This window comes from Mycteria americana, chromosome 1 (genome assembly GCF_035582795.1).
Source record: "Mycteria americana isolate JAX WOST 10 ecotype Jacksonville Zoo and Gardens chromosome 1, USCA_MyAme_1.0, whole genome shotgun sequence".
Lineage (NCBI taxonomy): Eukaryota > Metazoa > Chordata > Aves > Ciconiiformes > Ciconiidae > Mycteria > Mycteria americana.
In genome coordinates this window covers 154949910-154962328 of record NC_134365.1, presented here as the reverse complement: position 1 = coordinate 154962328, position 12419 = coordinate 154949910, and the positions used below count along the sequence as shown (strand labels likewise).

General features: G+C 44.8%; 2 protein-coding genes across 3 annotated transcripts in view; one reads left to right on the top strand and one right to left on the bottom strand.

The window, feature by feature from the left end:
- TMEM255B (transmembrane protein 255B) overlaps positions 1-4098 on the top strand; it is a 75945-nt gene extending 71847 nt beyond the window's left edge. For both annotated transcript variants that reach the window (XM_075491939.1, XM_075491938.1), the window contains one exon: positions 3398-4098. In XM_075491939.1, coding sequence (XP_075348054.1) covers positions 3398-3565 — 168 coding nt within the window. In that variant the 3' untranslated portion in view covers positions 3566-4098. The remainder of the gene's footprint in view (positions 1-3397) is intronic.
- A 4667-nt stretch (positions 4099-8765) lies between these two features.
- Positions 8766-12419, bottom strand: part of GAS6 (growth arrest specific 6) — a 44629-nt gene continuing 40975 nt past the window's right edge. The window contains exon 15 of the mRNA XM_075525325.1: positions 8766-9350. Within this exon, the coding sequence (XP_075381440.1) occupies positions 9199-9350 (152 nt within the window). The 3' untranslated portion in view covers positions 8766-9198. The remainder of the gene's footprint in view (positions 9351-12419) is intronic.

Genomic DNA, 12419 nt, shown 5'->3' with positions numbered 1-12419 from the left:
TGTTTGCTTTTAGCTGAAAAGCTGTGCTGTTCTGCAGAGTTCAGTTAGCACGTAGCCAAGAGTAGAGAGAGAAGGGGATAAAAACAGATGAAAGAAAGCAATGATGCATGTAAGTAGTCATGAGGATCAATCGTAACTGTTCAGTCCTTTGTCCACTGAGAAACAGAAATACATCATATTTACCCCAAATTCTTAACTGCATTCCAAAATAAACACAGTTCTATTCCTAGATTTCTACCTTTTCTAAGAAGTGTGTTCATTTATCTTCTCTCCCCTTCATAACATCCAGAGGCAGACACCACCAGCTGTCCCCAAGCCAGGAGAGGTTAATGAGAAGCACTGGGCTCCAAAAGGAAAGCGCTTAATCCTTTTCCTGGGGGGTGGAAAAAGCAAGCCGCCTTCCTGCATGTATGAGCTCATTATGTTGTAGTTTGGAGAGAAGTAATTTCTGCATCAGTATAGGAGTTAAAAAATCATAATAAACTTACTCAAAGCTACAAATTGTTAATGTTAGAAGCAGGCCCGATTAGGAACAGCCAGAAGCTTAACCATCATCTGCTTCCATTCCTTTAGAGCTGTAGTCCTAGTCCCTAAGGCAACTACAGGCCCTGGGGCTGGGATTCATCTGGCTAAATGCAGGGGCTGTTAGCATGTTGGGACCTAGTGCTGCCTGATCATGAGATCAGGGAGTCACCTGGCCCCTGCTGCCCCTCCGGGAGGGTCCAGGTCCTGTAGTCCCTGTGTCACATCTGTGTGGATGTCTGGGCTATCCCATGGCATGCCAAATGGGCTGGACACCTACATGCGGGCAACTGAATTGAGCTCTAGCTGTCCATAGTGTAGGAGACCCTGCCTGAGCTGGGCTACCCTTTAGAGTCCACAGAGCCACACGTGGATTATCTCAGCCTAAAGATGTATGATGCGAGTGCTACGAATGCACCCTAAAGGCCTTTCCACTAACTAGGGGTGGGATTCAGTTGCTACCTGTCACTATGCTGTGCACTTAGATATCTATGTTCTTGAGCCTTCAACTGAGACATCAGAATCTGAGGCTGAACCCTGTGTCCTAGGGGTGTAGTTCAGTTGCCTAAAGATATGGCATCTGAGATGGCCTAATGGTCGCAAGAAATCCATACAGGACTGGCTGATGTGGGCCAAGGTCTACATGAGACTCGCACATATTTCTGGAGCAGCTGGCAGAGAGTGCCCTCGGGCATCTCAAAAGGCATAATGTTTTTGCTTCCACATAGACCAAGATCCACATAAGGGCCCCGAGATGCACCTCTCTTAGCGTTCCCTTCGGCTTGCCAAAGCTTTGGCTAAACACTGGTCCTAAGCCCCTGCATTTCACATTGCCCGGCACCTGCCCCCAGTTGGGGCAGGGTCACACGTGGTGGTTCAGTACAACAAAAGGAGCAAGACCTTCTTCAGCTGAGAGTTAAGGGAGAAAAAAAGTGAATTGATGCCAGTTAATGAAGTAAAGCAGTTAGCAATCAATTACCAATAACTCTAATTTGAACCCTCACTCCCACCAGAGGAAATCCACAGCCATAGTTCCTCCTCCTGGGAACATACCCCACCTTGGATTAGTCTGGCATGCAACACGCCTAGCCTAAGCGCTGCCCCCACTTGCATGGACTGAGGCTCCGTTAGCTCAAAGGCTATGAACCTGAGTTCACCTGTGGCTCCCACCATCAACAGATTCATCCCTGGTCCTCTGCTGAATCCAGTATCTCACTGAATAACTGCTTGCTGGAGGGGCAAAGTCTTTAAAAAAATCGCAACCTGAGCTGGTGGTAAACGCTCCTCAGTTCACCTCACGCTTCCTTATCCACGAGCAGAAATCAGCCAAATGCAAAAAAGAAAGGGTGATAACAGGAATGTATTTTGACAAGGATGTAACCAGCATTTCTTTTGTTTACTGTGGCATGTGCTAACAAAATAATTCATCCCTTGCTGGTACAGTTCAGTCACAACTGGTCTTGGTAACAGGCCTGCCAACTGGTCAGGTAAATGATTAGCTGTGCAGGGACTGGTGGTGATGACAGCTGTAAGGGCTGTGCCAGTCATTCCTGCCAGAGGAGGACTCATTACAGAAGCAATTCCAGGAAGACAGATGGAAACAGTTGCTGCAACAACTCCAAAATAAATAAAAAAAAAAAACCCCAAACCACCCCAAACCCCAACAACCGTGTTTGGAGCTGATCTAGCTAGCAGGTCTGTCAGTACACCTGCACTGCCTCCTGGAGAGTTAAAGGGCACAATCAACCTGCCCATCAGGACATCCCTGTTCCCACTCACGAAGTCACCCTGTGGTACAAATGCAGGACACCATTCCCCTCGCCATGGGGCTTTGACCCAGGGCAGCAGCCCCTGCTGACCCGGCGGCCCATGGAGAAGGCAGGCACTGTGGCACGGGGTCTGCCAGCCTGGGCAGCTCTGAGATGCCATTGTGCAAGTGCCGGCCCTGGTACAGGCCTTCTGGATGGTGACAATTCTTTTAGCAGCAGGGAGCAGCTTTTACTTGCCCGGATTTTTCGTTTCCCTTGAAAAAGATCCATGATTACTATTTTTCGTTTTGTTTTGTTTTTTAAATTCCAGGCACTTCAGGCCTGAACCTGAGGGGAGCTGAGCAGAGCTCTTCTGATGAAGCCCATGGACTGGCATGTGTTGGCATATGAGGGGAGGAGTGAAATCCTGACCCTCTTGAAACCAATGGCAAAACTTGGTTTAAAGTAGTGGTAGGATTTTATCCAGAACATTAGTCCCTACATGCATTCTTTTGTTTTAACAAACTCTGCTTGTTCCTGAACGTGGGCTGCTTCCTAAGCTCTATCTATTTTTTGTGCCTCTTTCAGCCAAAGCCCCGTTATAGCTGAGACAGCCAAAGTGAAAGACCTACAGGGAGACACATGCCTACCTGTGAAATTTTCTCTTAAGAGGAGTCTGCATTTGGCACAGGAATAAGACCTTGCATGTATGCAAATATTATAACTGAGATTAATTACATCTGAGATAATTTAAACGTCACAGTGATGCCTGGAAACGAGCAGGTACACGTAGCCTGATCAGCCAGTCAGGTGCAGTGCCTCACCCAGGAAGCCAGAGCATCTTTCCCTGCAGAAATTCCTGTTCTGCTCTATTGCCCAGCTGTATGCGCAACGTCTCTTAAAAATGACTTGGGTTACAGCTGGAATCTGTCTTGTTTCACTAGATGCCATCATTGCTATACTTAAGCGGGTGCTTTAAAACTAAAGTGAGTGTTGTGCTGCAATGCATGAGAAACTTCATCATGGGGCTCATTACGTAACACTTACCCGGCAAACACTTAACGCAGAGCTGCAAATGGGGTTGTAATCCTTTACTGAAGAAGGTATTTTTCTTTGTCTATATACAGCCTGCCAGCAATTTTCCAGGAACATCATCTACCGACATTTCTTTATCAGAAGAAACACAGCCTCCATCTCAGTCCAGCTCCAGCTACGGTCTTCCCCCCAATGCTCCAGCCCTCTATACCCCAACTTACTTCTTGCCTGGAGAAAAGCCTCCACCGTATGCACCATAGAACAAAGAATTTATTTTAGGTAGCTGGTAGGCTTTTCTTTTGTTTTGAAGAAACCTCTGGAAACCACGCTGTGCAGGCACGAGGCTTCCCAAGGAACCCGCCGCAGAGCGTGTTATGGCCACTCTGCTTTTACCTGCATCTCACTGTGAGCAGAGCAGAACCCTGGCAACGTAAGGGCAGGCACATCACCAGCGGGGTGACCAGTCACCACCAGTTTGCCTGCAGTCAAACGCAGTGTTGCTTGCTGGCTACCATAAGCATGGAGATGTTTCCTTCTCGGTACACTGCAGAATGAATTTTCTTCAAGAGGAGAAATGAAGAAAACACTCTGGATACACGTTCTGCTTTCATAAACTAATACAGAGGGGTTCTAGTCTGTGTTGTCTGGGTGGGTAGTTGGGTGCTCTCCGAGTCAATCATTTTGGGTAGGAAGAGACCAGGTGTTTGTTTGATTGTAGTATTTATTTAATAACCCTTTTTGGTGAAAGTGTTGTACCAATAAAAGAAGTGTGGCAATTATTTTACAATAAAATTGACTGTGTATATTTATACTGTACTTAAGGCTGTGTATATTCGTAAGGACAGGAAAACAAAAGAACAGAGGAAAAAGTACTCTACCGAATAGTTCCCTCTTTCAAGTTTCAAAGAGAAAGGTTAATTTTATTGGGACTATTTTATCCAAACTTCGTGCCAGTCTCGTCTGCGTAGTAAAACGTTGTGGTGGGTTGACCCTGGCCGGATGCCAGGCACCCACGAAAGCGGCTCTATCGCTCCCCTCCTCAGCTGGACAGGGGAGAGAAAATATAACAAAAGGCTCGTGGGTCGACACAAGGACAGGGAGAGATCACTCACCAATGACTGTCAGAGACAAAACAGACTCAGCTGAGGGAAAATTAATTTAATTTATTACCAATCAAATCAGAGGAGGATAATGAGAAATAAAACCAAATCTTAAAAACACCTTTCCCCCACCCCTCCCTTCTCCCCAGGCTTAACTTCACTCCTGATTTTCTCTACCTCCTCCCCCCGAGCGGCGCAGAGGGACGGGGAATGGGGGCTGAGGTCAGTTCATCACACGTTGTCTCTGCCGCTCCTCCCTCCTCAGGGGGAGGACTCCTCACGCCCTTCCCCTGCTCCAGCCTGGGGTCCCTCCACGACCCCAGTCCTCCACGAACTTCTCCAACGTGAGTCCTTCCCACGGGCTGCAGTTCTTCACGAACTGCTCCAGTGTGGGTCCCTTCCACGGGGTGCAGTCCTTCAGGAGCAGACTGCTCCAGCGTGGGTCCCCCACGGGGTCACAAGTCCTGCCAGCAAACCTGCTGCAGCGTGGGCTCCTCTCTCTACAGGTCCACAGGTCCTGCCAGGAGCTTGCTCCACCAGGTGGGTATCTGCTCCACCATGGACCTCCATGGGCTGCAGGGGACAGCCTGCCTCACCACGGTCTTCACCACAGGCTGCAGGGGAATCTCTGCTCCAGCGCCTGGAGCATCTCCTCCCCCTCCTTCTTCACTGACCTTGGTGTCTGCAGAGTTGTTCCTCTCATATTCTCACTCTTCTCTCCAGCTGAAGTTGCTGTTGCCCAGTTTTTCTTTTCCCTTTCTTAACTACGTTATCCCAGAGACGCTATCCCAGAGTCAAGGCTGATGGGCTCAGCCTCGGCCAGCGGTGGGTCCGTCTTGGAGCCGGCTGGCATTGGCTCTATCGGACATAGGGGAAGCTTCTGGCAGCTTCTGACAGAAGCCACCCCTCTAGTCCCCCTGCTACCAAAACCTTGCCTCACAAACCCAATACAAATGTTGTGTCAGTGTGCTAAAGATGCAATTTCCAGACAGGTATTTAAGCTGCACTTTAGTGTTCAAATTAATTCCTTTCTAGTCAAAAGAGGACCACAACCAAAACCACTCTATGTTAAACACCTGTTATTTATTTTTAAACTGATCAAGACCTGATCCAGGCATTTTACAACGACTGAAACAGAACGGATGAACGGTCAGAATTCCTTCCTATTTTTTTTTTTATTTTCTCCTATTGTACACAGACAAAAATACGTTGACAAGGCTAAGCAGCAATACCTGTAGCAGTGCCATCGACAGGAACAAAGTCTTGTCCCTGTCGTGTGCACCCGTCCCCCTCGCTGTGCATCACATCAGCTGGGATCCCTCTTAGCACATGGCTGCGGTATCTCGGGGGCAGGAGTGGCTATAGCAGCATGAAAACCCAGCAGACCGCTGCATCCCTTCACTGCATGTTGCTGCTGCAGGAAGGGTGGTGGTGCTGCTCGCTGTATAGATCTTACAGTCTAGACAGCAATGAAGCTATAGAAATTTCCTGAAAGGCCGAAGAGCAAAGCAGGGAAAGGAAGGTATTTCTCATTAACTTTTTAAGCAGCTGCTTCATATTATGAAAATATAAAAAAAACCTATATAAACAAAACCAGCCTACTTGACAGTTTCCTTTGAAAGGAAGTGACACCATCAGACCAGCTGAAAATAGAACAAAGAATGGTCAGCCTTTTACATAATATTTTCCACCTTTCAAGAAATCTGTTAATTTATGTGTTGTACCTCTAGGTATAAAAAGCAGATTCAGTACTAATACACATAAGATCAGAGGTTAATCTATATGGACAGTAAAAACCATGTTTTGTTCAATTACGAAGGATTTTCCGAGATGCAAAGTTTTAGGCCAGCAATGTTAACATCAGTGACAAGGTGCCTTATGTGTATTGTTGACAAGGTGAGTTACATGAACCTGGTTAAGAGAAACAGAAGTCAGAGAGGAGACCATTATTTTTCCTTTAAACATGAATTTAACGCATCCAAAATGCTTAGTTCTTGTGCAGATGCATGCTGTGAAGAGCACAATCACCCTGACCGTGCAATGAGTGGAACTACACATTCACTTCTTTTTACTTGCCGTGACTACTACCAGGGCGGCCACCAGGGTTCATGCTGGGGACTGAAAGCCCAGAACAGACTTGCTCCCTTTGAGTTGAGCACCTAGACTGCTAATAGAACAAAAATTAAATCAATATTTCTCTTGGGTCAAAGTACAGTGACTGAGGAGGAATGAAGGAACGCTTATCACTTTTTTCCTCTTTTCAATGGTATATAGAAGCAGCTGCCTCCTCCTCCAGTGTGGTACTGCCGTAGGGTATTAAAACCAAGCCAGCTTGACACAAAAGACCCCTGCTTTCTGTAATTCTCCAGACTTGCAAACTCTGCCTTTCTCTTCTAAACCACATTTTGGGTTTGGGGGCGTTGTGGTCTATGCAAAATATCTTTGCATACGTGCACACATATGCACAGTCCAGGAGAAATTTTTGCTCTGAATTAGACTGGTTTCGAAAATGGAATTATAGTGTTTTTTCACATAATATTAAGTCTGAAACTGCAGTGTACCACGCTGTACCACAGGATTCACGTTTCCAAGATCCAAAATAATTCTGGCCTCATAAATAGTACCACTTACATTAACACAAAGGTCAGACATGTTTGTGATTCACTTATGCCACATGGCAGGTTTTTGGGAACTACCACAGAAATTATACAAAAGTGCCAGATATAAGACTATTTTGCTAACATGCTTCCTTTGAAAAGAACAAAGTAAAAAATGGTTTGTTTCATCTACTTGGTTTAAAAAACAGTAGGTGTCTTCCAAGTTTCTACTGTTTTCATTAGAGCTACTCCAAGTGAAAAAGATGGGAGATGTATTTTGGTAAAGGACTAAAATAACCATGAAAAACACACAGAAAACAAAACACTGCAGTGTGGAAGTGCTATTAACCACAGTATCTTCAGGATTCCCGGCTCTCACTGGAGATACTAAACTAATGTTTCTTGAGTTCTCCATCATATCGTTAAGTTTATCCAGAGTCATCAAGTCTAGCAGAAAGCACTCTCAGGAATAATGTGGTTTCCCTTGCGCAATAAAAAGCAAAAACATAGAACTACTGGGTTTTCCTATCCATCCACACTCCGCTGATAAGCTATTACCGTCTAGTGAGCAACTATCCTTTCAAACTTGCATCTGGTCGCAGCTGAGCGTAAAGAGTCTTTTGACAGGTCCTTCTGTAGGTGTAAATGAGTAGGTTGGTTGAAAGCGATAAAGCTCTGGTCTTTTCTGCCCTACTGCATTACTGCTGACTAATTGGGTCATGATACGGAGCTACAATGTCATGCTGTCTTATGTCTAAGAGAGTACCTTCCTCTTCTCTGCTAAATAAAGCAGGGATCCTTACCAGCAAATCCGTCTGGGATAGTCTTCCTCCTCTTCCATCCTTTCCTCTGGGACAGTTATATCTCCACAGCTTGGTTACAGATGTTGTCACACATGTGGATTATTAGGCTAATCTGTCACCTCTGTATTTGACTAGGCAAAACATGACGTAGAATGACCAGGAGCAATTTATAAAAGACCTCGTAGGACTAGACATTTTCCACGTTAACCCTCTGAAGCATAGGGTAACCTTAGCCACCCAATATTCAGATTTCCACCACAGCATATACCTATCTTTCTCAGTTCATTAATCTGATGCAAGACAAGGACCAAATAAAGCAAGATTTAAGTGCCTCAAAGCAGGCTAGGCAAAGCCCACCCCAGCTTCACAAGGATAGCTTAGAAGCTGAACGCACTTTATGGCTCTACAACCTCTCCCGAGTAAACCCCCATGCGTATTTCCACCACGCTGCAGTTCAGCCTGGCTAACTCTCACAGTCTCAAGCCTCTCCGCTCCCACTAGGCTCACAGTGAATGAGCCAACCTAAAAATTAAGCAGCAAAAATATGTCATTGCCAGATAATATTCCCCAATTCTTGACACCTCATCATTTGCTTCAGCGGTTATTGACACAAAAGCCATATGGCTTTCAACTTACTGAGTCTTTTCTTTTAATTGTTTCCTGCTGACCCAATTTTGTTTTCCATTTTCTGTTGACCAAGAGTTTTTCTAAAGGTCACAATTGATTCTTCCATCTGTGGTACCAGAAAGAGAAACTCTAGCAATAAGAATAGCCGCAACCATTTGCTGTCCAGCCCAGAAGATATATAATACTGACATAAGCACTTAAAACCCCCACCTCCAAACAAAACCCCAAACCAATCAGCCAAAAAACCCCCCACTAGTGTAATCTCCGCATCAGGCATAGCCTGAGTCATTATCTCCAAAGAAGAGAATACAGAATAATCTCAGTACAGATAAATTAAAAACTTGTATGTAAATATTTTATTCTCTCATATTTTGCAAATCAGAAAGCAGTGTTTGGTAATAAAAAATAATACAGAATTATTATTTTTCTTCCAGTCCACACTCATATATTACCAGGTTTTCCACATTACAGATAAAACTGTCTCTTACAGTCTAAAGATAACATTCACTTTAGGTATATTCTGTACTTTTGGCTTATTTCATATTAGTCTTCTGAACTATTTACAAATATATTACAACCTTTAAACCTCAAAGCAAAGGAGTATTTCAATAATCAATCTGACATAAGGATCAGTAGCTCCTACGTAACTTCAGTGTTTAAGAGAAACTATACACGCAGTGCGGTAGGTCTGAATAATTTATATCTTTAAAAAAAAAGAAAAGCATTGAAAGTTTCTGAATATAAAACTTTCGCATTGCAGTGGTACCTACTGACCCGCCTCGACTGGAGGACAGGAATGCGAGGTGATGTCACTGTGCTTGTAGAGAGCCTCGTCTAAGTCCAGTGCCTTGCTGCTCAGCTTGACGGTCATGCAGCCGTGGTAGGACGCGGTGACCGGAGTGGAAGTCACAGGAACGTCTGTGTGAAAGGGGAGACAAACATCTCTGATGGCTGGTTTTGAATAAATACCTGGCCTACCTATGCTCAGGTGAGCATCACTTCAATGCATTCAAACTTTCCTCTTCTCCACCCCGGGATTTCTACCTCCCCCGCCCCGGCCCTCACACCAGAAGGCAAAAGCACAGTCCCAGACATGGGGAAAACACCATCTGCTCTCATGTACAAAAGCCCTTCTCCCAGGCTGAACCCTTCCTCAGCTGCTCTGTGTCTCTGCAAGGCCTCCGGTCCTGATGAAACTACGTCCTGATGAAACTACGTCCTGATGAAACTACGTGCTGCGCAGCAGCAAGGCTTCACCCCAGTTGCACGCCGTGTTCACGCTGCTTTCCATCTCGACATTTCCCCCTCTCCATCTCTGAACCCTCTACTTTGTCTTCAGTGGAGTTGTTATACCTTCCTCTAATGCTCCCCCTCTCTCTCTTCAAACTACCTGCCACAAGGTTATAGGAAGAACTTCAGGACAGGAAGGCTCCTCCTATGCGCAGCCTCTACCACTTGCTGCACTCGTCTTTACTGTTCTGATTATGCACAAGGAGGTTGCTGGCATTCATCAGAAAGGTGCTGGAATACATCAGTTGCATCGGTAAGACTAATGAGACTAATTTTTTCTGGAGATCCACTGGTGACATACTTTTGATCAGTTTACCAGAGGCAGAAAACAAATAGCAAGGAAGAAGACACTAAGTACAGTCCAACAGACTAGAGAAAATTAGTCAATCTTACTACTAACTTCTGTAACATCATATACAAACTGACCTTAAATAAACAAAAAACCACGCTTGTAATAAAGTAATAACATGAAAATTTACGTGAACGGCGTCCTCTGCCCTTCCCTAAAGGTTATTCATTTATTTACAACCCAAGCCAACCCAGTCAGGCTGGTTGTGCAATGGAAAGCAATGACTGTCCCAAAGATTATTTAACTTCACAGTGATGCAGGTAGCTAAGTAAACCCCTTATCTTTACACTGAAACAAGGACAACTTGAACAATAGGTTGTCCTGTTGACCTGAGATTATATGCAATTCAAAGGATTCTGCCTGGAGAGATATGAAGCTGATGTGATCAAACACAGCTCAGACTGCAGACAGACTCTGGGACTGAGTGAGAGAAAGAATATTTGTGTGGGATCTGTAAGCCACAAAGAGATACTATAAATCTTTCCGCTTCCTTGCTGAAAAGTACCATCGCTTGGTAGTTGCTTAAACTAATCATTTTAGCTATTTCCTACTCCTCCCCATTTACCAAATTTTATCTGTGAAGTCTGCTTAAGAGAAGGAGGCATCTGTGTTGTAGTACTTCACATGAATGTAAAATAAATTTTTACTCAGAAGAAGTTGACAGTGTTGGCTTAACAGCTTGAACACTTGTCTGAGGAATCATGCAGATTGCTGCTACGTATGCCACAGGGCTGACTGAAAGATGGTGTGGGCTTTGAGATGAATTTGTAAGATACTAGAAAAAATTAATTAAAAAAATATTTTCTTTGTGTTATAATTGCAAATCAGGTCAAATATTTAATTTTCTGTTTTGACTAGAAATGGATCCATCCGAAATGTGGTCCCGTAAAGACTCAAAAGTCTTGTTTAAAGGCTCCTTCACCTGGTGTTCTACACATTGCCTGGAAAAACACCTATGCATCATATAAATTACATAATTTAGGATTTACCACAACTGAAAGTACCATAAAAAAGGTAGTAAATGCCTGTATGTTCCCTCTTATCTCTTGAAACTCTAAATAATATTTCTTCCATATCTGCAATATTAGCTGTACTTAGGATAGGACATACTACATATTTTGACCCAGAATTCTTTCTTTAATTGTGGCAAATGGAATAAAGACATTAAGCGTGACCGCTATACTGTTTTTTCCACAGAGTATGGAAGCAGGGAAAACCCAAAAACAACGTAATGTTTTCAAAATTTGAATGAGCCAAACTCAGATCTGACCATTTGGTATAGTTATTTAACCCAGAGTGGTGAATGCAACCAAAGTGCTGAAATGTTTATTTGTTTGGCAAATGACAAGGTTTCTCGATGCAAGTGCCGGGTTCCTGTCAATGGCAAAAGCAGACCACAGGCAGAAATTCCCGTCGCTGAGCAGAACAGATCAAAGGGGGAAAGCAGCTAAACCTACAGAAGCCAGCTGAGTCTAAACAGCCATAGCTATGATATCTCAAACTTAGTTCTGGCTAATTAAAAACCATGCTTCACCCAGCCCAGTTAGTCTAAGCGAACCACAGAGAACTCAGGACAGCGACAGAACGGGATTGTTTTCTGAGCTGTGAAAGCCTCTGCTGTGCATTTGAGAGCTACGTGAAAGGCCGCAGGTGACCTGTCTTCCCTGTGCAGCGGCCAGCTCGGACAATTCAATCTGGCACTGGAAAATGCCACATTTGGGGATTCAGCCTTGTTCCTGCCAGTGCGTGAACATCCCAGAGTGCGTGGCCTCCCCCTTTTAGGTGTAACTAGGAGCCATTTACATCATCGGCATAAATGCTCTGTAAACCCTTATTCATGGTGGGAACAGTCACGCCATGTGTCCTGGCACACATGGCACCTCAGCCACCCTCTTCCAGCCTGACTGCTCCAGCACCTACCACGAGGCCAACATTGCTGCCCCTCCCCTGCTTGGGCAAGTAAGGGCAAGATTTTGCTTAGCTGCTGGCAATAAAATAGGATGTACTACTGTGCATCAGAGACGTAAGCGTTTCCTTAATTGCATTCCTCAGCAGTAGGGACTGATAAACGAGTTCAGCCAGAACAAGAAACAAATCCCCAAACTTGGCCAAAATTCATGATTCAGATGAAAGTTTGATCTTCCAGGTTCAGAACAGAGGAGGAAACTGACCTCCCACAAGAAGAACTGTTGTTGCTGAAAAGCCAGGACAGCTATAAATGGTGGTAGCCCCTTTGCTGTGCCCTAAGTACCCTCTGCTGGGTATCTGTAACGCAATCTGTTAATTGCGTAGTGCTGTGATCAGTTCAAACAGAACATCAGCCAGGGAGAATCACCACATTGGGCTTC